The sequence below is a fragment of the Opisthocomus hoazin genome, unplaced genomic scaffold (genome assembly GCF_030867145.1).
Source record: "Opisthocomus hoazin isolate bOpiHoa1 unplaced genomic scaffold, bOpiHoa1.hap1 HAP1_SCAFFOLD_290, whole genome shotgun sequence".
Classification (NCBI taxonomy): domain Eukaryota; kingdom Metazoa; phylum Chordata; class Aves; order Opisthocomiformes; family Opisthocomidae; genus Opisthocomus; species Opisthocomus hoazin.
Genome location: NW_027448958.1, coordinates 6,275 through 32,025, shown reverse-complemented (window position 1 = coordinate 32,025; position 25,751 = coordinate 6,275). Strand labels below are relative to the sequence as shown.

Genomic DNA, 25,751 nt, shown 5'->3' with positions numbered 1-25,751 from the left:
ACCCCCCCCATCGGGTGACACAGCCTCGGTGTCCCCAAGTGTCCCCCTCCCTGGGTGACAGTGATGCTGTCACCCCCCCCACTGGGTGACACAGCCTCGGTGTCCCCAGGTGTCACCCCAGGGGTACCACTGCATGTCCCCCTCCCTGGGTGACACTGTCACCCCCTGGTTGGGTGACACAGCCTCGGTGTCCCCAATTGTCCCCTCCCCAGGTGATGGTGATGCTGTACCCCCCCCTCAGGTGACACAGCCTCCGTGTCCCCAATTGTCCCCCTCCCCGGGTGACAGTGTCACTGTCACCCCCCCCATCGGGTGACACAGCCTCGGTGTCCCCAAGTGTCCCCCCCCCGGGGTCACACTGCGGCTGTCCCCCCCTGCGGGGGTGTTTCCCCGCCGGACCGGGTGACAGCGGGTGACAACGGCCGGGCGCGTGGCCGCCAGCCCCCTGTCCCCGCGTCCGCCTGTCCCCACCCGCAGCGCCGCGTCCCCGAAGAGCCCGCAGGTGACAGGGCCACCGGTTGTGCTGCCACCACCCTGGTGACAACCGGCTGCACCGGGTGACAACCGAGCGGGGACGGCGTCACCCTCCCGGTGTCACCGTCCCGGCTTCACCCTCCCGGCGTCACCCTCCCGGTGTCAACCTCCCGACGTCACCCTCCTGGTGTCACCCTCCCGGCGTCACCCTCCTGGCGTCACCCTCCCGGCGTCACCCTCCTGGCGTCACCCTCCCGCGTCACCCTCCCGGCGTCACCCTCCCGGTGTCACCCTCCTGACGTCACCCTCCCGGCGGCACCCTCCTGGCGTCACCCTCCCGGCGTCACCCTCCCGGTGTCACCCTCCTGGCGTCACCCTCCCGGTGTCACCCTCCCGGTGTCACCCTCCTGGCGTCACCTTCCGGTGTCACCCTCCCGGCGTCACCCTCCTGGCGTCACCCTCCCGACGTCACCCTCCTGGCGTCACCCTCATGGCGTCACCCTCCCGGTGTCACCCTCCCGACGTCACCCTCCCGACGTCACCCTCCTGGCGTCACCCTCATGGCGTCACCCTCCCGACGTCACCCTCCCGACGTCACCCTCCTCGTGTCACCGTCCCGGCTTCACCCTCCCGGTGTCACCGTCCCGGCGTCACCCTCCCGGTGTCACCCTCCTGGCGTCACCCTCCCGGTGTCACCCTCCCGGTGTCACCCTCCCGGTGTCACCCTCCTGGCGTCACCCTCCTGGCGTCACCCTCCCGGTGTCACCCTCCCGGTGTCACCCTCCTCGTGTCACCCAGCCGGAGGGTGACAAACCCACGGGTGACACTGCGCCCCACCGGGTGACACCGCGCGGCGCTGGCCTGGCCGGACGTGAGGACCCCCGGCACGCGGCGATGGCGAGGCGAAACGGTGAAAAAAGCAGCAAATCACCCCCAAAAACACCACCGCGAGGCGGGGGGGGGCGGGTTCGGGGGTGACGGGAGCGGCGCTTTTGGGGGGATTTGGGGGGATTTGGGGTGTTTTCTTGGCACCGGTTGTGCGCGAGGGTTCTTCCCCCTCCCCCAAATCGCCGGGTTTGCGCTCTTTTTTTTGGGGGGGGGGTCGCGGTGAATTGGGGGGGGGGGGACACCGGGCCGCGCCGCCGCGGTGACAACACCCGGCAGCGGCGTTTGGGGGTGAAAACCCCCCAAATAGGGAACGACCCCCCCCAAACTCGGGGCCGTTTTCTGGTTTCCCCCCTCATTTCACGCCGGTTTGGGGGCGAAGCCGGGGGGGGGGGGCCGCGCCCCGCCGCCCCTCCCCCTTCAGCCTCGCGCGTTTTGGGGGTAAAAAAGGGCAAAAAAGGTAAAGAGGCGGGAGGGGGAAAAAGGCGGCAAAAAGCCACGTGCGCGGGGGTCAAGGCGGGCGCCCGAGGCCGGCCACGCCGCTTTATTTTAAGGTGATTTTAGGGGATTTTGGGCAAGCTGCCGCCGAAAAGCGACAAAAAATCCCCCCCCTTGCATTAAATCTCCCCCTTTTCCCCTCATTTTTTTTTTGGGGGGGGTGGGTAAAGCGGGGGGGTTTGCGGCGAAGCGGCGGGTTCAACCCCCCTCCCCGAGGGTTTCAAACCTTTTTCTTTCCTTTTTTTAATTATTTTTGGTGTGGTTTTTTGGGTGTTTTTGGGTTTTTTTTTTTCTTATTTTTCCTCCCCTGCAGCTGGAAAAAATCAAAAGGAAAAAAAAAAAACCACCCCAAAAAACCACTCCCTCCCGAAGAATTTCAACGTAAAGAAGCGAGGAAGAAAAGCAATAAAAAAACATTAAAAAAAAGCGATTTTTTTTTCCTTTTTGGGAGGGCTTTTTCACCCCCCCCCCTCTTTTTTTGGCGGGGGGTAGCGGAAACGGGCGAAAATCTGGGTAAACGCTAAAAACCGGCGGGCGCGACGAGTCGGGAACTAGTTAACCTTTAACAATTTATGCTGATGTCACACCGAGCATGAGTATCTGATTAATCCGCCCCCCCCCCGAAATATTTTTATGGGGGGGGAAGAAGAAAGAGGGGGAAAAAAAAAAAAAAAGAGCAATAATTTACCGCAGCCATCTTTGTTTTATGCAGAAATTCTTCCTCTTTCGCTTCTCTCTTCCCCCCCCCCCTCGCCTCCGGGATCCACGAATCTCGCTCGGCTCCGGAATCTGTAAAAAATAGATATAAAAATTAAAAATATAGATATAAAATCTGCCCAAACAAGCAAATCAACAATTACAATCCCCAGGCGAAGGGGGGAAAAAAAAAGCAGAATTATGATTATCCGCCCGCTGTAGCGGGGGGGGAGCTTGGTGGGGGTTTTTCCCCCCCCCCCTTTGCTTTTTCTTGAAGGTTTTTTTTTTTTTGGGGGGTGGGGTTTTTTTTTGGGGGGTGGTTTTTTTTTGTTTTTGGTGCTTTTTTGGTTTTTTTTTTATTGCTTTTTTTCTCCTCTCGCTCTTTTGGAAGGTGTGGGGGGGGAGCGGGGGGGCGGCTCGGTAATGAAAAGCAGGTGATTAGGGGGAAGAACGGGAAAAAGACATTTCAAAAATTTACAAAAGGATGGAAAATGATAATTAAAGAATAAGAAAAAGTGATTTAAAAATTAGAGAAGCATTTAAACAAGAAAAAGAATTGGGAAGAACAATGACAATAACTGAAAAAGCAAAAAAGACAATTTAAAAAGCAGCAAAAAAATAATGAGCAAGAAAAATAATTAGAAAAAACGCAAAGTAATCAATAAGCAAGAAAAATACTTAGAAAAATGCAAAATAATCAATAAGCAAGAAAAATAATTAGAAAAATGCAAAAATAATCAATAAGCAAGAAAAAATAATTAGAAAAAACGCAAAATAATCAATAAGCAAGAAAAATAATTAAAAACCAACAAAAATAATTAAATCCAACAAAATAATTAAAGCCAACAAAAACAATTAAAATCCAAGAAAATAATTAAAGCCAACAAAATAATTAAAGCCAACAAAAATCATTAAAACCAACAAAAACAATGACAAAAACAAAAAATAATTTAACAACGGACAGAAATAACTTTAAAAATAACAAAAATGAGAAAAGACCCGACACAAGTAATTTAACAAACGACAAAAATAATTCAAACACCCCCCAAAAATAATAAAAAACAACAAAAAAACCCCAATTAAAAAGACAACAACTAAAAACAATAATTAAAAATAATAATTCAAACCCCAGCCCCCACCCCCCTCAGCCGGCCATTTTGGGCATATTTCTTTTTTTTTTCTTTGCTTTTCTTAAGGGGGGGGGGAATTTTTACCTCTTTTTTTTTTTCTCTACCCCCCTTCCCCCTCAGGATTTTTTTTTTTCTCTCCTCCCTTTCCTTTTTTTTTTTTTACCTTTTTTTTTTTGGCTTTTTTTTTTTGCTTTTTTGCCTTTTCTTTTCCTTGAGGCGGTGCAAACCTTCGGGGGGGGGGGGGGGGGTTCGGATTTAAAAATAAATTTCGGGGCGGCCATTTTCGCTCCTCGCTGTCCCGGGCGGAGTTGGGATTTTTGGGTGTTTTTGTTTTTTTTGGTTTTGTCCATTTTTTGAGCGTTTTCCCCCTTTTTTGCGGTTTCTCGGCGGTTTTTCCGCAGGGGGGGCGGCTCGCTCCCCCTCAGCGCCGGGGCTCGGCCGGGCCCCGCTGTGGGGGGGGGGGGGGGGGGTGTCCCGTCCCGCTCGCTCTCGCCCCCCCCCCCGCGGGGTGAAGCGGGGGGTGTGGGTGGGCTGGGGGAGGTGGGAGCGCGCGGAGGGTCCCCCCCCCGGCCCCCCCTCCCCCCCCCCACCCCGCCTCCCGCCCGCCTCACTCCCGTCTCCCTCCTGCCCCCCTCAGCCCCGCCATGGCTTCCCCTCTGAGGGAGGACGAGGAGGAGGAGGAGGAGATGGCGGTCTCCGAGGCGGAGGGCGACGAGGACGACGAGGAGGAGGAAGAAGAAGACGAAGAAGAGGAGGAGGAGGAGGAGGAGGAGGTGGAGGAAGCCGCCGCCGCTCTCCTGGCCGTCACCACCGGGCCCCCGCGGCCCCGCCGACATCTTCCCCCCGCCGCCCCCCGCCCCGCCGCCCGCTCCGGGGCCGCCTCAGCCGCCTCAGCCCGGTAAAATGGCGGGGGGGGGGGGGGTTGGGGGGGGCGCCGCGCGCCGTTCCCGCCGCCGCCGCGCGCTTCCCGCCACACCGCGCCCGTGAGGGGATGGGGGGGGGGGGGGGGTGTTTGTAAACAAGCCGCGGCCTTCGTCACCTTCCTCACCTTCCTCATCGCCTTCATCATCATCGCCCCCCTCACCACGGGGGGGGTGAGGCCCCCCCCCACGCCGGGCATCGAGAGGGGGAAGGGAGGGGGAGGGGAGGGGAGGGGGAGGGGATCCCCCCCCCCCTCACGGTGGGGTCTGAGGGGAAGTGGGGGGGGTGCTGGGTGCCTGACAGGACCCAGGGTGGTTGTAGGGTGATGGGGGGTTTTGGGTGCCTGACAGGACCCAGGTTGATGATGTGCTCCATGGTGTGGGGTGTTGGGTGCCTGACAGGACCCATGGTGGTTGTAGAGTGATGGTGGGTTTTGGGTGCCTGACAGGACCCAGGTTGATGATGTACCCCATGGTGGGGGGTGATGTTGGGTGTTGGGTGCCTGACAGGACCCAGGTTGGATGTTGCACCCCACGGTGAGGGGTGTTGGGGGGTGTTGGGTGCCTGACAGGACCCATGGTGGTTGTAGGGTGATGGGGGGGTGTGGGGTGCCTGACAGGACCCAGGTTGATGATGTACCCCGTGGTGGGGGGTGATGGGTGCCTGACAGGACCCATGGCGGCTGGGGGGTGATGGGGGCAGTTGGGAGCCTGACAGGACCCAGGATGGCGGTTGTTGTACCCCGTGGTGAGGGGTGTTGGGTGCCTGACAGGACCTAGGGTGCTTTTAGGGTGATGGAGGGGTGTTGGGTGCCTGATAGGAACCCAGGTTGATGACGTACCCCATTGTGAGGGGTGTTGGGTGCCTGACAGGACCTAGGGTGCTTGTAGGGTGATGGGGGGGGGTGTTGGGTGCCTGATAGGACCCAGGGTGATGATGTACCCCATGGTGAGGGGTGATGGGTGCCTGACAGGACCCAGGATGATGATGTACCCCATGGTGGGGAGTGTTGGGTGCCTGACAGGACCCAGAACGGTGTTTGCACCCCATGGTGAGGGGTGTTGGGGGGTGCTGGGTGCCTGACAGGACCCATGGCGGCTGGGGGGTGATGGGGGCAGTTGGGAGCCTGACAGGACCCAGGATGGCGGTTGTTGTACCCCATGGTGAGGGGTGTGGGGTGCCTGACAGGACCTAGAACGGTGTTTGCACCCCATGGTGGGGGGGTGTTGGGTGCCTGACAGGACCCAGGTTGATGATGTACCCCATGGTGGGGAGTGTTGGGTGCCTGACAGGACCTAGGGTGCTTGTAGGGTGATGGTGGGGCGTGTGGGGTGCCTGACAGGACCCAGGCTGATGATGTACCCCATGGTGGGGGGTGCTGGGTGCCTGACAGGACCCAGAACGGTGTTTGCAACCCATGGTGTGGGGTGATGGGGGGTGATGGGTGCCTGACAGGACCCAGGTTGATGATGTACCCCATGGTGTGGGGTGGTGGGTGCCCAACAGGACCTAGGGTGCTTTTAGGGTGATGGAGGGGTGTTGGGTGCCTGACAGGACCCAGAACAGTGTTTGCACCCCATGGTGTGGGGGTGATGGGGGGTGATGGGTGCCTGACAGGACCCAGGCTGATGATGTACCCCATGGTGGGGGGTATTGGGTGCCTGACAGGACCTAGGGTGCTTGCAGGGTGATGGTGGGGCGTGTGGGGTGCCTGACAGGACCCAGGTTGGATGTTGCACCCCATGGTGAGGTGTGTTGGAGAGTGTTGGGTGCCTGATAGGACCTAGGGTGCTTATAGGGTGATGGTGGGGCATGTGGGGTGCCTGACAGGACCCAGGTTGGATGTTGCACCCCATGATATGGGGTGCTGGGTGCCTGATAGGAACCCAGGTTGATGATGTACCCCATGGTGGGGGGTGTTGTGGGGTGATGGGTGCCTGACAGGACCCATGGTGGTTGTAGGGTGATGGGGGGTGTTGGATGCCTGACAGGACCCAGGTTGATGATGTACCCCGTGGTGAGGGGTGTTGGGTGCCTGACAGGACCCAGAACGGTGTTTGCAACCCATGGTGTGGGGTGATGGGGGGTGATGGGTGCCTGACAGGACCCAGGATGGCGGTTGTTGTACCCCGTGGTGTGGGGTGGTGGATGCCTGATAGGACCTAGGCTGGTTGTATGGTGATGGGGGCTGTTGGGTGCCTGACAGGACCCTTGGTGGTTGTAGGGTGTTGGGGGGTGTTGGGTGCCTGACAGGACCCTTGGTGGTTGTTGCACCCCGTGGTGTGGGCTGTTGGGGGGCTGTTGCCCCCATGGTATGGGGTGATGGGTGCCTGACAGGACCTAGGGTGGTTGTTGTACCCCATGGAGTGGGGTGATGGGGGATGATGGGTGCCTGACAGGACCCATGGCGGTTATGGGGTGATGAGGGGCTGTTGGGTGCCTGACAGGACCCAGGATAGCAGCTGTTGCACCCCATGGTGTGGGGTGTTGAGTGCCTGACAGGTCCCAGGGTGGCTGTTGTACCCCGTGGTGTGGGGTGATGGGTGCTGCTGGGCGCCCCCGGAGCGGTTGTAAGGTGGTATGGGGTGTTGGGTGCCTGGCAAGACCCAGCGTGGTGGTTGTACCCTGTGGTGTGGGGTGTTGGGTGCCTGACAGGTCACAGGTTGATTGTTGCACCCCATGAAGTGGGGTGATGGGGGGTGTTGGGTGCCTGACAGGACTCATGGCAGTTGTTGCACCCCGTGGTGTGGGGTGATGGGTGCCTGAGAGGACCCAGGGCAGTTGTGAGGTGGTGGGTGCTGTTGGGCGCCTGACAGCGCCCATGGCGGTTGTGGGGTGATGGGTGCTTGACAAGACCCAGGGTTGTGGTTGTACCCCGTGGTGTGGGGTGCTGGGTGCCTGACAGGACTCATGGCAGTTGTTGCACCCCGTGGTATGGGGTGTGGGGTGCCTGACGGGACCCAAGGCAGTTGTGAGGTGATGGGTGCTGTGGGTGCCTGACAGGACCCAGGGTGGTTGTTTCACTCCATGTCTGGGGTGATGGGTGCTCTTGGGTGCCTGATGGGACCCAGGCTGGTGTGGGGTGATGGGTGCCTGACAGGAACCCAGGTGGTTGTAGGGTGATGGGGGGTGTTGGGCGCCTGACAGGACCCGTGGCGGTCGTTGCACCTCATGGCGTGGGGTGTTGGGCACAGGACAGGACCCAGGTTGGTTGTTGCACCCCGTCGTGTGGGCTGGTGGGTGCTGTTGGGTGCCTGACAGGAACTGAGGTGGCTGTTGCACCCCGTGCTGGGGTGTGCTGGGGCCTGTTGGGTGCCTGACAGGAACCCAGGCAGTTGTGGGGCAAGGGGGCGGCTGTTGGACACCTGACGGGACCCAAGACGGTTGTTGCACCCCACGTTGGGTGCCTGGCAGGATCCCGGTTGGTTGTTGCACCGCACGGTGAAGGATGGTGGGTGCTGCTGTGCGCCTGACAGGACCCTGAGCGGTTGTTGCACCCCGTGACGGTGACTGATGGGTGCTGCTGTGCACCTGACAGGACCCGGACGGTTGTTGCACCCCACGTTGGGTGCCTGACAGGACCCGGACGGTTGTTGCACCCCACGTTGGGTGCCTGACAGGACCCGGGACGGTTGTTGCACCCCACGTTGGGTGCCTGACAGGACCCAGGACGGTTGTTGCACCCCACGTTGGGTGCCTGACAGGACCCCACCGGTTGTTGCACCCCATGACGGGGGGTTGTGGGTGCCACCGGTCACGGGTGTCCCCGGCGTCCCCACCCAGCCCCCCGCGCACACTCGCCGAGCCCCCACCGACCCTCGGCCTCGCCGCCCCGGCTCATCCCGTGCCAAAGGCCCCTCCCGTTGCGCTTCGGGTGTAATTTGGTGGATTTTGTTGTATTTTAAGATGTTTTATTCCTGTCCATGGGGGTTAAAAACGAGGAGAAACGCAGGGAAAAGAGGATTTAGAACCAAAAATGCCCGTTTGCCGCGGCGGGGAGCCGGGTTCGCCGGCGCGGGGACCGTTTGGGGCGTCAAGCGCCGTTTCTGGCGGTTTTTCCCTGAGGAAATGGGGAAATTTGGATTTTAAACTTCTCAAAATGCCCAGAAATGGGTCAATTTGGAATTTAAGCTCCTCAAAATGCTCAGAAATGGGCAAGTTCGGATTTTAAACTCCCAGAATGCTCCGAAATGGCTAAATTTGGGTTTTTAAACTCCCCAAAATGCTGAGGAATGGCTAAATTTGGATTTCAGAAGCTCTTCTTTTCCTAGAAAAGCTCAGAAATGAGGAAATTTGGAGTTTAGACCCCCCCTTTCCCCCCAAAGTCCTCAAAAATGGGTAAATTTGGATTTTAGAGCTCCTCAGAATGCTCAGAAATGGGTCAGTTCGGATTTGAGAGCCCCTTTCTTTTTCCAGATAAGCTCAGAAATGGGGACATGTGGATTTTGGACCCACTCTTTTCCCCAAAAAATGCGCGGAAATGGGTAAATTCAGATTTTAGAAGCTCTTCTTTTTCAGGAAAAGCTCAGAAATGACAAAATTTGGGTTTTAGACCTCCCCTTCCTCCCCAAAGTCCTCAAAACCGGGTAATTTTGGATTTTAAACTCCTCAAAATGCTCCGAAATGGGGAAATTTGGATTTTAAATTCCTCAAAAATGCTCCGAAATGGGGAAATTTCAATTTTCGCCACCGTTTTCCGCCCAGAAAATCCCTCGCCCCTGCCCGGCCGCCCCGAGCCTGCCGATTCACGCGCCCGGCTCAGCCCAAAATTCACTTTTCTCAACACTTTTCTCCCCAGAACAGCCCGAATACCCAATTTTCCCAATTTTTTCCTCCCAGAAGAGCCCTGATACCAAATTTTTCCTGTTTTTTTCCTCCCCAGATCAACCCCAAACCCCATTTTTTCCACCTTTTTCTCCCCAGGACAGCCCTAATATTCATTTTTTCAACATTTTTCTCCCCAGAACAGCCCCAAAATTCATTTTTTAAGCTTTTTGCTCCCCAGAACAGCCCTAATACCCGATTTTTCCTACTTTTTTCTCCCCTGAACAAACCCAAACCCCATTTTTTCCTCATTTTCCTCCCCAGAACAGCCCTAATACCCAATTTTTTTCCTTTTTTCTCTCCCCAGAACAGCCCCAAAACTCATTTTTCCCAACTTTTTTCTCCCAAAACAGCCCTAATACCCATTTTTTAAACTTTTTTCTCCCCAGAATAACCCCAAACCCCATTTTTTCCTCATTTTTCTCCCAGAACAGCCCTAATATCCATTTTTTTCCACTTTTTTCTCCCCAGAAGAGCACGAATATTCTTTTTTTCACCATTTTTCTCCCCAGAACAGCTCTAATACCCAATTTTCACATTTTTTTCTCCCAGAACAGCCCTAACACCCAATTTTTCCTACTTTTTTCTCCCCAGAACAACCCCAAACCCCATTTTTTCCACTTTTTCCTCCTCAGAACAGCCCTAATACCCAATTTTTAAACATTTTTTTCTCCCCAGGACAGCCATAATATCCAATTTTCCCAACTTTTTTCTCCCCAGAACACCACTAATACTCTTTTTTTCCTCATTTTTCTCCCCAGAACAGGTCTAATACCCAATTTTTCCTATTTATTCCCCCCAGAACGGCCCCCAAACCCATTTTTTCCACTTTTTTCTCCCCAGAACAGCCCTAATACCCATTTTCAAAACTTTTTTCTCCCAGAACAGCCCTAATACCCAATTTTTCCTGTTTTTTTCTCCCGCAGCAACCCCATACCCATTTTTTTCCACTTTTTTCTCCCCAGAACAGCACTAATACTCATTTTTTTTCAATATTTTTCTCCCCAGATCAGCCCAAAATTTTTTTTTCCCAAGTTTTTTCTCCCAGAACAGCCCTAATACCCAATCTTCCCATTTTTTTCCTCCCCAGAACAGCTCTAATACCCAATTTTTCCTATTTTTTCCCCATTTTTTCCACTTTTTTCTCCCCAGAACACCACTAATAATCATTTTTCCACCATTTTTCTCCCCAAAACAGCCCCAAAACTCATTTTCCCCAACTTTTTTCTCCCCAGAACAGCCCTAATACCCGATTTTCCCAACTTTTTTCTCCCCAGAACACCACTAATATCCTTTTTTTTCATTATTTTTCTCCCCAGAACAGCCCTAATACCCATTTTTTCCACTTTTTTCTCCCCAGAACAGCCCTAATATTCATTTTTTCGCCATTTCTCTCCCCCAAACAGCCCCACAACTCATCTTTCCCAACTTTTTTTCTCCCCAAAACAGCCCCAACACCCATTTTTTCCACCTCCCCCCCCATAATACCCATTTTTGGTAACGTTTCTCTCCCCAGAGCCGCTATTTCCCCCGTTTTTAACGTTTCTCCCCGGAGCAGCGGGAGGCCAGCGTCCGTCCGTCCGTCCGGGCTCGCGGGGCTCTGCCGATTTGAGGTGAAATCAGGCTTTTCCCCCACTTTCCCGCGGCGGGAGGCCGAGCCCCTTCCCCGCAGCTGAAATTTGTTATTTTTATGTTTTTAATTTTCCCTTTTTTCCCCCCAATTTTGCCCTTTCCAGCCCGTCCCGGCAGAGAACAATGGCGTCGCCCGGGAAGGCGGCATCGCGTCGAACGCCCGCGGCGGAGGGGAGGGGGGGGGAGCACCCCCGCCGACCAATTTTCATTTCGAAAAACGCCAAAATCAGGCAAAAATAGAGATTTTTTATCGCTGCCGCACCCAGCCGGCCACAAAACGGGGAGAAAACCCCCAAAACGAGCCAAAACGGCGCTTTTCCGCCACGGGAAAACCGCGCCTCGCTCCCGCGCGCCGCTCGCCCGTCATTTTCCCCTTCCCCCCCCCCATTTTTGGGGACGTTTCACCTTTTTTTCTTTGTTTGGACTTTTTTCCTCCCCTTCAATCGCTGTTTTTATTTTTTTTTTCCCTTTCCGCTTTTCCCATCCCCCCCCCTTTTTTTTTCTCCTCCCCCCCCCCCCGGTCATTCCCTGTTTATTTTAAATTTTAACCCCATTTATTTTTCCTCTTTCCCTGCTTTTCCGCGCGCCGCGGTCGCCCTGGGGGGGGGGGAGCTTGTGTCTGCCCGCTGCCCCCCCCCCCCCCCCCTTTTATTCCCCCCACCCCCCCCAGGTATCTACGCTGATTTTTCTTCTCCTCGAGGTGCGGGGAGCGTCACGTGTGTGGAAAATTCGCATTGAGGGTTTGCCAGCGCGCCCCGGCTCCCCCGCGCATGTCTGCTGCCGGGGGGGGGGGAAATGGGGTGTGTGTAGGGGGGGTGGGGGGGGAAAACACCCCCAAAATGGCAGGATCGGGCCCGGTGGGGCTGAGCCCCGTCCCGGCGAGCGGCCTGTACCCCGCGGGGAGCACCCCAAGGTGACGGCGGGGCGAGGGGGGGGGGGATTTTGGGGGGGGGGGTGGGGGGAGGGCAGGATCCTGGCTGGTTGGGATGGGGGCGTCCCGCCGCCACGGAAAAAAAGCCCAAAAATGTGGGTTTTTTTAATTTTTTACATTTTTTTAATGGGTTTTTTTTTGTGTTTTCTTTTCCTTCCGCCATTAAATCCCACACCCCCCCCCCATCCCACCCCCCCCGGAGCCGGGGTCCGGCGGCGTCCCGGTGGTCCCGGCAGCGTCGGCCGCCGCTGGCAGCGAGCTGGCCGGCGGTGCCAAGGGATCAGCCAGGAATGTGACCCCGCCGGCACCGGGCGTCGCTTCCTGTCCCCGCGCCAAACTTGGCACCCGCCGTCACCCGCCGTCACCCGCCGTCACCCGCCGTCACCCGCCCGGACCCCCCCTCCTCGTCCCTCGGCGGCTCGGGGACGCCGGGGGTTCCCTCCCCGGCAGCGTCAGCCCTTGGCCGCCGGCGGTCGGCTGGGACCTGTCGGCGAGCGCCGGGTGTGATTTATGGGGGCGGACGGGTGACGTCGGCGGCAGGGGGGGGACACACAGACACGCGCCCGCGCGCCGGGCTGAGGACGTGCCAGCTCGCTGCGAGAGCCGCCGGGCAGATGGGACGCCGCTCCCCGGGCTTCACCCGACCGCCTGCCAAAAACACCGGGGACAGCCGAGGCCGTGACATGGATGTGGGTGTCACCGCCCCGCGGGGGGGGGTCCTCGGGGTTCTCGGTGGCCCTCGGCCAAGGGGTTGGGAAATCCTCTGCTGGCGGCTGGTCACCGTCACGGGGACACCGGTGTCCCCGAGCAGCTGGGAAATCCTCTGCCGGCGTCAGCCGGAGCGGAGCCGCTCTGCCCAGCGGTTGGTCGCCGTGAGGGTCAGAGAGGGGGGAATCTGTCACCGCTGCCAGCGCTGTCACCGTCACGGGGACACCGGCGTCCCCGGGCTGAGGGGTTGGGGAATCCTCTGCTGGTGGCTGGTCACCGTCACGGGGACACCGTGTCCCCGAGCAGCTGGGAAATCCTCTGCCGGCGGTTGGTCGCTTTGAGGGTCAAAGAGGGGGGAACCTGTCACCAGCACCAGTGGTTGGTCACCGTGACGGTGACACCGGTGTCCCCAGGGCTGAGGGGTTGGGGAATCCTGTACCAGGAGTTGGTCACCGTCACAGGGACGCCGGTGTCCCCGAGCAGCTGGGAAATCCTCTGCGGCGGTTGGTCGCTTTGAGGGTCAGAGAGGAGGGAATCTGTCACTGTCACCGGTGGCTGGTCACCGTGACGGTGACACCAGTGTCCCCAGGGCTGAGGGGTTGGGGAATCCTGTGCCAGGAGTTGGTCACCGTCACGGGGACGCCGGTGTCCCCGAGCAGCTGGGAAACCCTCTGCCGGCGGTTGGTCGCTTTGAGGGTCAGAGAGGGGGGGGACCTGTCACCAGCACCGGTGGTTGGTCACCGTGACGGTGACACCGGTGTCCCCAGGGCTGAGGGCTCGGAGAATCCTCTGCTGGTGGTTGTTTACGTCATGGTGACACCGTTGCCACCTGGGGTGAGTGGTTGGGAGGTCCCCCGCTGTCAGTTGGTCACCGTCACGGTGTCGCTGGTGTCCCCAGGGCTGAGGGGTTGGGAAATCCTGTGCCAGGAGTTGGTCACCGTGACGGGGACGCCGGTGTCCCCGAGCAGCTGGGAAATCCTCTGCTGGCGGTTGGTCGCTTTGAGGGTCAAAGAGGGGGGAATCTGTCACCGGCACCGGTGGCTGGTCACCGTGATGGTGACACCGGCGTCCCCAGGGCTGAGGGGCTGGGGAATCCTCTGCTGGTTGGTTGTTTACGTCATGGTGACACCGTTGCCACCTGGGGTGAGCGGTTGGGAGGTCCCCCGCTGTCAGTTGGTCACCGTGATGGTGACACCGGTGTCCCCAGGGCTGAGGGGTCAGAGAATCCTCTACCAGGAGTTGGTCACCATCATGGGGACGCCGGTGTCACCAGGGGTGAGCGGTTGGGAGGTCCCCCGCTGTCAGTTGGTCACCGTGATGGTGACACTGGCGTCCCCAGGGCCGAGGGGTTGGAGAATCCTCTGCTGGTGGTTGTTTACGTCAGGGTGACACCGTTGTCACCCGGGGCGAGCGGTTGGGAGGTCCCCCGCTGGCAGTTGGTCACCGTCACAGGGACACTGGCGTCCCTGGGGCTGCGTGGTTGGGCAATCCTTTGCTGGCAGTTGGTCACCGTCACAGGGACACTGGTGTCCCTCTGCCAGCCGGTGGGGACCTCGGCCTGGCCGCCTGTCCCCGTCACGCGACTTCGTGTGTGGCAGTGATCTGGTGGCCATGGAGGGGACCTCGGTGCGGCTGACTGTCCCCACCACCTGCTTCCCTGGGTGTCACTGTCCCTGGGGACCTTGACGTGGCTACCTGTGGCTGTCACCCACCTCCATGGGTGTCACCGGGCTGGTGGCCATGGAGAGGACTTCTGTGTGGCTGCCTGTGGCCGTCACCTGTGTCGCTGCATGTCACCGTCCTGGTGGCTGTGGAGGGGACCTCAGCATGGCTGCTTGTCCCTGTCACCCTTCTCGCTGTGTGACGCTGTCCCGGTGGCCTCAGAGGGGACATCAGCATGGCCACCTGTACCTGTCACCCGCCTCCCAGTGTGTCACCGTCCCAGGGACCTCAGCCTGTGGTTGTCACCCGTCCTCGTGTGCGTGTCAGTGTGCTGGTGGTCACAGAGGGGACCTCAGCGTGCCCGCCTGTCCCTGTCACCCCCCTTGCCCCGTGACAGTGAGTTGGTGGCCACAATGGGACCTCGGTGTGGCTACCCGTCCCTGTCACCCGCCTCCCCATGTGTCACCATCTTGGGGACCTCGGTGTGGCTACCTGTCCCTGTCACCCGCCTCCCCATGTGTCACCATCTTGGGGACCTCGGTGTGGCTACCTGTCCCTGTCACCTGCCTCCCCATGTGTCACCATCTTGGGGACCTCGGTGTGGCTACCTGTCCCTGTCACCCGCCTCCCCATGTGTCACCATCTTGGGGACCTCGGTGTGGCTACCCGTCCCTGTCACCCGCTTCACGGCATGTCGCTGTCTTGGTGGCCGCGGCGGGGACCTCAGGGTGGCCACATGTCCTTGTCACCCGTCCTTGTGTGTGTCACCGTCCCGGTGGCCACGGAGGTGACCTTGGCACAGCTGACTGTCCCCTGTCACCCGCTTTCCCGCGTGTCACCGTCCCGGTGGCTGTGGAGGGGGACCTCACACAGCCACCCCTCCTTGTCAGCCTCCAGCGCCTGTCCCCGTCCCCACGGCTCGGGCTGCCGCGTCCCCGCAGACGGTGACGACGAGCTGCTGCGGGGCCTCGAGGGGGCCCTGGGGGTGAAGAAAAAGAAACGGGGCCCCCGGAAGCAGAAGGAAAACAAACCCGGAAAACCGCGGAAACGGAAAAAACTGGTGAGTTCCCCCGGGACCACCTGCCCGAACGCGGGGGTCCTCCCGGCCGGGGTGGGGACTGCGCCGAGCCCGGACACCTGGGTGCTCCTGGCATGGGGGACAGGGTCTGGGGACGGGTGACGGGGTCTGGGGGCGGGTGACGGGGTCTCAGGGTGGCTGACGGGGTCTGGGGACGGGTGACGGAGTCTGGGGACGATGGCTGGGGTCTGGGGACGGGTGACGGGGTCTCAGGGTGGCTGACGGGGTCTGGGGACGATGGCTGGGGTCTGGGGGCGGGTGACGGGAGTCTGAGGACGGCTGACGCGGTCTGGGGACGATGGCTGGGGTCTGGGGACGGGTGACAGGGTCTCAGGGCGGCTGACGGGGTCTGGGGACGATGGCTGGGGTCTCAGGGCGGCTGACGGGGTCTCAGGGTGACTGACAGGGTTGAGGGTGACTGACAGGGTCCTGGGGCGACTGATGGGGTCCTGGGGTGGCTGACAGGGTTGGGGGTGACGGATGGGGGTCTTAGGATGGTGACAGGGTTGAGGGCGACTGGCGAGGTCCCGGGGTGGCTGACGGGGTCTCGGGGTGGCTGATGAGGTTGAGGGCGACTGACGGGGTCTTGGGGTGGCTGAGGGGGGGTCTTGGGGCAGCTGACAGGGTTGGGGGTGGCTGACAGGGTCTCGGGGTGGCTGATGGGGTTAGGGATGACTGACGGGGTCCTGGGGCGGCTGCCGGGGGTCTCGGGACGGCTGCCGGGGGTCTGGGGTGGCTGATGGGGGTCTAAGGGTGGTGACAGGGTTGTGGGCGACTGACGGGGTCCTGGGGCGACTGCTGGGGGTCTTGGGATGGCTGATGGGGGGGGTCTGGGGGCGGCTGACGGGGTCCTGGGGTGGCTGATGGGGTCCTGGGGTGGCTGACGGGGTCCTGGGGCGGCTGATGGGGTTGGGGGGCAGCTGACGGGGTCCTGGGGCGACTGCCGGGGGTCTCGGAATGGCTGACGGGGGGGTCTCAGAGTGGCAGATGAGGTTGAGGGCGACTGATGAGGTCCTGGGGCGGCTGACGGGGTCCTGGGGCGACTGCCGGGGTTGGGGGTGACTGAAGGGGTCCTGGGGTGGCTGATGGGGGTCTAAGGGTGGTGACAGGGTTGTGGGCGACTGACGGGGTCCTGGGGCGACTGCTGGCGGTCTCGGGATGGCTGATGGGGGGGGTCTGGGGGCGGCTGACGGGGTCCTGGGGCGGCTGACGGGGTTGGGGGTGACTGACAGGGTGCTGGGGCGGCTGATGGGGGTCTTAGGGTGGCTGATGGGGTCCTGGGGCTACTGCCGAGGGTCTCGGGATGACTGATGGGGGGGGTCTGAGTGGCTGACGAGGCTGGGGGCGACTGATGGGGTCTGGGGGCGGCTGACGGGGTCCTGGGGCGACTGATGGGGTCCGGGGTCGGCTGACGGGGTCCTGGGGCGGCTGACGGGGTTGGGGGTGACTGCCGGGGGTCTGGGGTGGCTGATGGGGGTCTAAGGGTGGTGACAGGGTTGTGGGCGACTGATGGGGTCCTGTGGCGGCTGACGGGGGGGTCTCAGAGTGGCTGACGAGGTTGAGGGCGATTGATGGGGTCCGGGGGTGACTGACGGGGTCCTGGGGTGGCTGCTGGGGGTCTCGGGACGGCTGCCGGGGGTCTGGGGTGGCTGATGGGGGTCTAAGGGTGGTGACAGGGTTGTGGGCGACTGACGGGGTCCTGAGGTGGCTGACGGGGTTGAGGGTGGCTGATGGGGTCCTGGGGTGGCTGATGGGGTCCTGGGGTGACTGACGGGGTCCTGGGCTGACTGATGGGGGTCTTAGGGTGGCTGATGGGGTCCTAGGGCTACTGCTGGGGGTCTCGGGATGGCTGACGGGGGGGTCTCAGAGTGGCAGATGAGGTTGAGGGCGACTGATGGGGTCCTGGGGCGGCTGACGGGGTCCTGGGGCAGCCAAGAGTGTTCTGGGGTGACCGATGGGGTCCTGGGGTGAGTGACAGGGTCAAAGGTGACTGACGGGGTCCTGGGGCTACTGCCGGGGGTCTCGGGATGGCTGATGGGGGGGGTCTCTGAGTGGCTGATGAGGTTGAGGGTGACTGATGGGGTCGGGGGGTGGCTGACGGGGTCCTGGGTGACTGCCAGGGGTCTCGGGACGGCTGCCGGGGTCCTGGGGTGGCTGATGGGGTCCTGGGGCGACTGATGGGGTCCGGGGGCGACTGATGGGGTCCGGGGTCGGCTGACGGGGTCGGGGGGCGGCTGCCGGGGGTCTGGGGTGCCCCGCGGCCGAGCGCGGGCGGTGGTCCCAGGTGAGCGAGGATGAGCTGGAGTCGGAGCGCGAGGAATACCCGCGGGGGGAGTACCGGGAGAAGTCGGAGAGCGGCGGCAGCGACTCCGGGGGGGCGGCCCGGAAGCGGCGCCGGAAGCACCGGGAGAAGAAGGAGAAGAAGACGAAGAGGCGGAAAAAGGCGGACGAGGAGGGGGGGCAGAAGGTGAAGGTACGGCCCGGGGGGGGCACCCATGGGTGGGGGGCACCCGGGGAGCGCGGGCAGGGGCTCCTCCCCGCCCCCTCCAGTGCTGCGCTGCGTGGGGGTCCCGTCAGTGGGGAGGGTCCTGATGCTGGGGGGGGTCTCGTTGCCCGTGTCGGGGCCTCATGGGGGTCCTTACGGGGGTCCCATCAGCCGTGTGGGTGCCTGTGGGGGGGTCCTGACACCCGTGGGGGTCCTGTTCCCGTGTCGGGGTCCTGTGGGGGTCCTGTCATCCATGTGGGTGCCTGTGGGGGGGTCCTGACACCCGTGGGGGTCCATCTGCATGTCAGGGCCTCATGGGGGTCCTTACGGAGGTCCCATCAAGCCGTGTGGGTCCTTGGGGGTCCCCTGACACCTGTGGGGGGTCCTGTCCCCGTGTCAGGGCCTCATGGGGGTCCTTACGGGGGTCCCATCAGCCGTGTGGGTCCTTGGGGGTCCCCTGACACCGTGGGGGTCCATCGCATAACAGGGCCCTGTGGGGGTCCTTACGGGGGTCCATCAGCCGTGTGGGTCCTTGGGGGTCCCCTGACACCCATGGGGGTCCTGTCCCCGTGTCGGGGTCCTGTGGGGGTCCTTACGGGGGTCCCATCAGCCGTGTGGGTCCTTGGGGGTCCCCTGACACCTGTGGGGGTCCTGTCCCCATGTCAGGGCCCTGTGGGGGTCCCAATCACCCATGTGGGTGCCCGTGGTGGTACCCATCACTCGTGTGGGTGCCCGTAGGGGCCCCACCCACCCATGTGGCTGTCCGTGGGGGGTCCCATCACCCATGTGGGTGCCCATGGGGGTCCCATCACCCGTTGTGGGGGCCCGTGGTGGTCCCATCACCCGTGTGGGTGCCCATGGGGGGTCCCATCACCCATGTGGGGGCCCGTGGTGGTCCCATCACCCGTGTGGGTTGCCTGTGGGGGTCCCATCACTCGTGTGGGTGCCCGTAGGGGTCCCACCACCCATGTGACTGTCCGTGGGGGTCCCATCACCCGTTGGGGTGCCCAGTGGGGGTCCCATCACCCACGTTGGGGCCTGTGGGGTCCCACCTGGTGACACATCTCATTTAATCTGTCCTGCGTGTTTTCTTGTCCCCCCCCCCCTCCCTGTCCCGGTGTTGGTCTCCATCGTGTCCCCTCCATGACATGGCTGGGTCCCCCCCATCCCGTGTCCCCGTCCCCCCCCCCCGTGTCCCCCCCACCCTGGGGCAGGCGGTGGAGCAGAAGTCCTCGGCGCAGCTGCTGGGGGCCTGGGGGCTGGAGGACGTGGACCATGTCTTCACCGAGGAGGACTACCACACCCTCACCAACTACAAGGCCTTCAGCCAGTTCATGAGGTGGGGCTGGGGGGGGGGGCACCCTGGGGTCCTGGGGGGCACCCTGGGGGTCCTGGAGGGTCCCTCTGGGTGCTGGGGGATGCTTCAGGGTGCTGGTGGGGGTCGTCTTGGGTATCTCATGGTGCTGGGGGGTCCCTGTGCGTGGTGGGGGACACTTGAGGGTGCTGGTGGGGTCTTTTTAGGGCATCTCAGGGTGCTGGGGGGTCCCTGTGGGTGCTGGGGGGCACCTCATGGACCTGAAGGGACCCTCTGGGTGCTGTGAGCTGCAACAGGGTGCTGGTGGGGGTCTTTTTAGGGCAGCTCGGGTCCTGGGGGGGTCCCTGTGGGTGCTGAGGGGCACTTGAGGGGTGCTGCTGGGGGTCTTTTTAGGGCATCTCAGGGTGCTGGGGGGTCCCTGTGTGTACTGGGGGGCAGCTTACAGACCTGGAGGGTCCCACTGGGTGGTGGGGGACGCTTCAGGGTGCCACTGGGGGTCTTTTTGGGGCACCTCAGTGTGCTGGGGGGTCCCTCGGGAGGATGGAGGCCCACCCTGGGTTCATGGGGGTCCCTGTGGGTGCTGGGGGATGCTTCAGGGTGCTGGTGGGGATCCTTTTAGGGCACCTCAGGGTGCCGGGGGGCACCTTGGGAGGATGGGGGGGGCAGTCTGGGGTCCTGGGGGGTCCCTGTGGGTGCTGGGGGGCACCTCATGGACCTGAAGGGTCCCTCTGGGTGCTGTGAGCTGCAGCAGGGAGCTGGTGGGGGTCTTTTAGAGCACCTTGGGGTCTGGGGGGTCCCTCTGGGTGCTGGGGGACACTTGAGTGTGCTGGGGGGAGTCAATTTAGGGCAGCTCGGGGTCCTGGGGGGTCCCTGTGGGTGCTGGGGGGCACCTCATGGACCTGGAGGGTCCCACTGGGTGGTGGGGGACGCTTCAGGGTGCTGGTGGGGGTCTTTTTCGGGGCATCTCAGGGTCTGGGGGGGTCCCTGTGGGTGCTGTGGGCTGCTCCAGGGTGCTGGTGGGGGTCCTTTTTAGGGCAGCTCGGGGTCCTGGGGGGATCCCTGTGGGTGCTGAGGGGCACTTGAGGGTGCTGGTGGGGGTCTTTTTAGGGCATCTCAGGGTGCTGGGGATCCCTGTGGGTGCTGGGGGGCACCTTATAGACCTGGAGGGTCCCACTGGGTGATGGGGGACGCTTCAGGGTGCCGCTGGGGGTCTTTTTGGGGCATCTCAGGGTGCTGGGGGCTCCCTGTGGGTGCTGGGGGGCACCTCATGGACCTGAAGGGTCCCTCTGGGTGCTGTGAGCTGCAGCAGGGTGCCGGTGGGGGTCTTTTTGGGGCATCTCAGGGTCTGGGGGGGTCCGTGTGGGTGCTGTGGGCTGCTCCAGGGTGCTGGTGGGGGTCTTTTTAGGGCATCTCAGGGTGCTGGGGGATCCCTGTGGGTGCTGGGGGGCAGCTTATAGACCTGGAGGGTCCCACTGGGTGGTGGGGGACGCTTCAGGGTGCCGCTGGGGGTCTTTTTGGGGCACCTCAGGGTGCTGGGGTGTCCCTTGGGGGAATGGGGGGCTCCCTGGGGTCCTGGAGGGTCCCTCTGGATGCTGGGGGACACTTGAGGGTGCTGGGGGGTTCCCAGCCCCCCCCCCACCCTCCGTGCCCCCCGGCAGGCCCCTGATCGCCAAGAAGAACCCCAAAATCCCCATGTCGAAGATGATGACCATCCTGGGGGCCAAGTGGCGGGAGTTCAGCGCCAACAACCCCTTCAAGGGCTCCGCCGCCCGCCGTCGCCGCCGCCGCCGCACGCTGCCGCCGCCGCCTGTGGCCGAGCAAGTGTCGGCCGCCGTCGCCGCCGTGGCCCCCGAGGCCCCCCCCCCCGCCCCTGCGCAATGGCCAAGACCAAGGAGGGCAAAGGTGGGTGGGTGTGTCCCCCCCCCAAATACCTGGCTCCCTCCTGGATGCCTGGGTTCTCATGGGTTGAGGGTCCCTAGGAGGACTTTGGGGGTCCCTGAGGGAGTTTGGGAGTCCCTGGGGGGAGTTTAGGGGTCCTTGGGGAAGCTTGGGGGTCTTTGGGGGGGACCTTGGGGGTCTTTGGGGGTCCTCGAGGGGAGTTTGGGGTCGTGGGGGTCATCTTGTGGGGCTTTAGGGGTCCTTGGAGGGGAGTTTAGGGGTCCTTGGGGAAGTTTGGGGGTCTTTGGGGGGGACCTTGGGGGCTTTGGGGGTCCTTGGGGGGGGGTTTAGGGGTCCTTGGGAGTCGTGGGGGTCATCTTGTGGGGCTTTAGGGGTCCTTGGGGGGAGTGTAGGGGTCCCTGGGATGTCTGGGGGTCTTTGGGGGGGACCTTGGGGGTCTTTGGGGGTCCCTTGAGGGGAGTTTGGGGGTCGTGGGGGGCATCTTGTGGGGCTTTAGGGGTCCTTGGAGGGGAGTTTAGGGGTCCTTGGGGACGTTTGGGGGTCTTTGTGGGGGACTCTGGGGGTCTTTGGGGGGACCTTGGGGTGCTTTGGGGTCCTTGAGGGGAGTTTGGGGGGTGCTTGGGGGTCGTGGGGGGGCATCTTGTGGGGCTTTTATGGGTCCTTGGGGACTTTAGGGGTCTTTGGGGGGGACTCTGGGGGTCTTTGGGGGTCTTGAGGGAGTTTGGGGATCGTGGGGGGGATCTTGTGGGGCTTTAGGTGTCCTTGGGAGGGAGTGTAGGGGTCTTTGGGAAGTTTGGGGGTCTTTGTGGTGGACCTTGGGGTCTTTTGGGGGTCCTTGAGGGGAGTTTGGGGGTGCTTGGGGGTCCTGGGGGGCATCTTGTGGGGCTTCAGGGGTCCTTGGGGGGGAGTTTAGGGGTCCTTGGGGACGTTTGGGGGTCTTTGTGGGGACCTTGGGGGTCTTTGGGGGTCCTTGAGGGCAGTTTGGGGGTGCTTGGGTGTCGTGGGGGGATCTTGTGGGGCTTTAGGGGTCCTTTGGGGGGAGTTTAGGGGTCCTTGGGGACATTTGGGGGTCTTTGGGGTTCTTGAGGGGAGTTTGGGGGTGCTTGAGGGTCATGGGGGGGGATCTTGTGGGGCTTTAGGGGTCCCTTGGGGGGAGTTTAGGGGTTCCTTGGGGACTTTGGGGGTCTTTGTGGGGGACCTTGGGGGTCTTTGGGGGTCCTTGAGGGGAGTTTAGGGGTCGGGGGGGGGATCTTGTGGGGCTTTAGGGGTCCTTGGAGGGGAGTTTAGGGGTCCTTGGGGACGTTTGGGGGTCTTTGCGGTGGACCTTGGGGTGCTTTGGGGGTCCTTGAGGGAGTTTGGGGGTGCTTGGGGGTCGTGGGGGTCATCTTGTGGGGCTTTAGGGGTACTTGGGGGGGAGTTTGGGGGTCTTTGGGGGGGACTTTGGGGGTCTTTGGGGGTCCTTGAGGGGAGTTTGGGGGTCTTGGGGGGCATCTTGTGGGGCTTTAGGGGTCCTTGCGGGGGAGTGTAGGGGTCCTTGGGGAAGTTTCAGGGTCCCTGGGGGGGACCTTGGGGGTCTTTGGGGGTCCTTGAGGGGATCTTGGGGTGCTTGGGGGCCCCAGGGGGATCTTGGGGGGAGTTTAGGGGTCCCTGGGGGGGCTTGGGGTGCCCCTGGGGGGTGCTTTAGGGTTCCCTGGGTGCCCCTGGGGTCCCTGGGGGGGGCATCGAGCATCGTGGGGGAGGGGTTGGGGGGTCCTCGTGTCCTCCCGGTCCTGAGGGTGGGGGTCCCGGGGTGCCCCCCCCCCCCCAGGTCCCGGCCACAAGAAACGCAGCAAGAGCCCGCGGGTGCCGGAGCTGAAGAGGAAGATGAAGGGGAGGAAGATGGCGCCGCTGAAGATCAAACTGGGCGTGCTGGGAGGCAAACGCAAGAAGAGCAGCTCGGTGGGGGGCCCGGGCGCCGGGGTCCCCCCCTGTCCCCCCCTGTCACCCGCTGTCCCCTCCCGCTGTCCCCAGGGGGTGGCACTGGCTCCCGTGGCCACATCCCCCCCCCCCCGCCCCCCAGGTGTCTCTCTGTGTGTCCCCCCCAACCCCGGGGGTCTCTCTGTGTGTCCCCCCCAACCCCGGGGGTCTCGCTGTGTCCCCCCCCCCACCCCAGGGGTCCTCCCTGTCACCCGCTGTCACCCACTGTCACCCACTGTCCCCTCCTGCTGTCCCCAGGGGGTGGCACAGGGTCCCTTGGCTACATCCCCCCCCACCCTGGGGGTTTCCCTGTGTCCCCCCCCAACCCCGGGGGTCTCGCTGTGTGTCCCCCCCAACCCCGGGGGTCTCGCTGTGTCCCCCCCCACCCCAGGGGTCTCCCTGTCACCCGCTGTCACCCGCTGTCACCCCACTGTCCCCTCCTGCTGTCCCCAGGGGGTGCACGGGGTCCCTTGGCTACATCCCCCCCCCCACCCCTGGGGGTTTCCCTGTTCCCCCCGTCCCCCCAACCCCGGGGGTCTCCCTGTTCCCCCCATCCCCCCCACCCTGGGGGTCTCCCTGTCCCTTTGTCACCCTTTGTCCCCCGCTGTCCCCCGCTGTCCCCGAGCAGAGCGAGGACGCCGGCGAGGCCGAGGAGGAGTCGGACGCCGAGAGCCCGGGGGTGCTGGGTGCCCCCCCCCGCCCCGACCCCCGCCGCCCGCCTCAAGAAGCTGAAGCGAGGACGTCCCGGCCGCAAGAAGAAGAAGGGTGACTGTCCCCAAAGTTGTCACCTCCCCCCCATCCCCCCCCCGCCACCTGCCGGGTGACGCCGGGTGACACCCCCGACCCCCCCCCCCCTGTCTCCTCGCAGCCCCCTGCGCCGGCCTCAGCCGGGAGCGCGGCCCCGGGGGGACGGCGCCCGCCCACGGTGAGCCCCCCCGCGCTGTCCCAGCTTGTCCCCGGTGTCCCCAAAGCCGCGGCGTCACCCCTGAGCGGGGTCCTCGGGGAGGGGGGGGTGTCCCCGGCCACTGGGTGCTTCCCGAGGGAGGTGGCGGGTGTCCCCTGGGTCCCCGTCCCTGTCCCCGATGGTGTCCCCAGTGCCACCACATCCCTCTGCCCCAGTGTCCCCAGTGTCCCTGTCCCTGGGTGTCCCCAGTGTCCCCATCCCCAGTGTCCCCCCATCCCCTGTCCGCTGGTGTCTTCATGTCCCCATCCCCCCCATCCCCAGTGTCCCCATCCCCAGTGCCCCTGTCCCCTGGTGTCCCCAGTGCCACCACATCCCTCTGCACCAGTGTCCCCAGTGCCCCTGTCCCCAGTGCCACCACATCCCTCTGCCCCAGTGTCCCCAGTGGCCGTGTCCCTGGGTGTCCCCAGTGTCCCCATCCCAGTGTCCCCGTCCCCTATCCCCTGGTGTCCTCATGTCCCCATCCCCCCCATCCCTGGGTGTCCCCATCCCCAGTGCCCCTGTCCCTGGTGTCCCAGTGCCACCACATCCCTCTGCACCAGTGTCCCCAGTGCCCCTGTCCCCACTACCCCCATCCCTGGGTGTCCCCGGTGTCCCCAGTGCCCCTGTCCCCAGTGCCACCACATCCCTCTGCCCCAGTGTCCCCAGTGCCCCTGTCCCTGGGTGTCCCCCGTGTCCCCATCCCAGTGTCCCCATCCCCTGTCCCCTGGTGTCCTCATGTCCCCATCCCCCCCCATCCTGGGTGTCCCCATCCCCAGTGGCCCTGTCCCTGGTGTCCCATCCCCAGCACCCCCATCCCTGGGTGTCCCCATCCCCAGTGTCCCCATCCCCTGTCCCCTGGTGTTCCCCATCCCCAGTGTCCCCAGTGCCCCTGTCCCTGGGTGTCCCAGTGTCCCCATCCCTGGTGCCCTGACCCCTGGTGTCCCCATGTTCCCCTCCCCGGTGTCCCAGCACCCCCATCCTGGGTGTCACTGTCCCCTGTCCCTGGTGTCTCCAGTGTCCCCAGTGTCCCCAGTGCCCGTGTCCCCGGTACCAGCACATCCCTCTGCCCCTGGTGTCCCCAGTGTCCCCATCTACCAGGTGTCCCCATCCCTGGTGCCACAGTGTCCCCAGTGCCCCCTGTCCCTGGGTGTCCCCATGTCCCCGTCCCCAGTGTCCCCAGCAGCCCTCAGCCCGTCCCCAGTGCCCCCAGCACCCCCATACCCACGTCCCCAGCACCCCCATGCCCCCGTCCCCCAGCACCCCCGTCCCCAGTGCCCCCAGCACCCCCATACCCCCGTCCCCCAGCACCCCCATACCCATGTCCCCAGCACCCCCATGCCCCGTCCCCCAGCACCCCATCCCCAGTGCCCCCAGCACCCCCATCCCCCCATCCCCAGTGCCGCCCCCATGCCCCTGTCCCCCAGCACCCCAGTCCCAGTGCCCCCAGCACCCCCAGCACCCCTGTCCCCAGTGTCCCCCATACCCCCGTCCCCCAGCACCCCCGTCCCCAGTGCCCCCAGTGCCCCCCATACCCCCGTCCCCCAGCACCCCCGTCCCCAGTGCCCCCAGCACCCCCATACCCACGTCCGCAGTGACCCCATGTCCCCATGCCGCTGTCCCCAGTGCCCTGTCCCAGCACCACCATGTCCCCAGCCCCCAACTGCAGTTGGGCACCCCCAGTGCCCCCAGCACCCCCATACCCCTGTCCCCAGTG

At 62.6% G+C, this 25,751-nt stretch overlaps 1 protein-coding gene across 1 annotated transcript; it reads left to right on the top strand.

Annotated features, from left to right (window-relative positions):
• Positions 1-215: 215 nt before the first annotated feature.
• LOC142359927 (uncharacterized) lies at positions 216-24,023 on the top strand. Its single transcript, XM_075412273.1, has 11 exons — positions 216-241; positions 570-1,384; positions 4,345-4,581; positions 15,252-15,421; positions 17,724-17,912; positions 19,139-19,263; positions 20,898-21,025; positions 21,058-21,141; positions 22,946-23,076; positions 23,723-23,859; positions 23,963-24,023. The coding sequence occupies exons 1-11, from the start codon at positions 216-218 to the stop codon at positions 24,021-24,023; spliced, it is 2,103 nt and encodes a 700-aa protein (XP_075268388.1).
• The last annotated feature ends 1,728 nt before the right edge of the window (positions 24,024-25,751 follow it).

Excerpts from the sequence above, each read along its gene's own strand:
- LOC142359927 (XM_075412273.1), top strand. The coding sequence starts at position 216 with ATGGTGATGCTGTACCCCCCCCTCAG. Across the intron at positions 17,913-19,138 it reads AGGGGGGGCAGAAGGTGAAG|GCGGTGGAGCAGAAGTCCTC; the intron begins GTACGGCCCGGG and ends ACCCTGGGGCAG. Across the intron at positions 21,026-21,057 it reads CGCCCGCCGTCGCCGCCGCC|CAAGTGTCGGCCGCCGTCGC; the intron begins GCCGCACGCTGC and ends CCTGTGGCCGAG.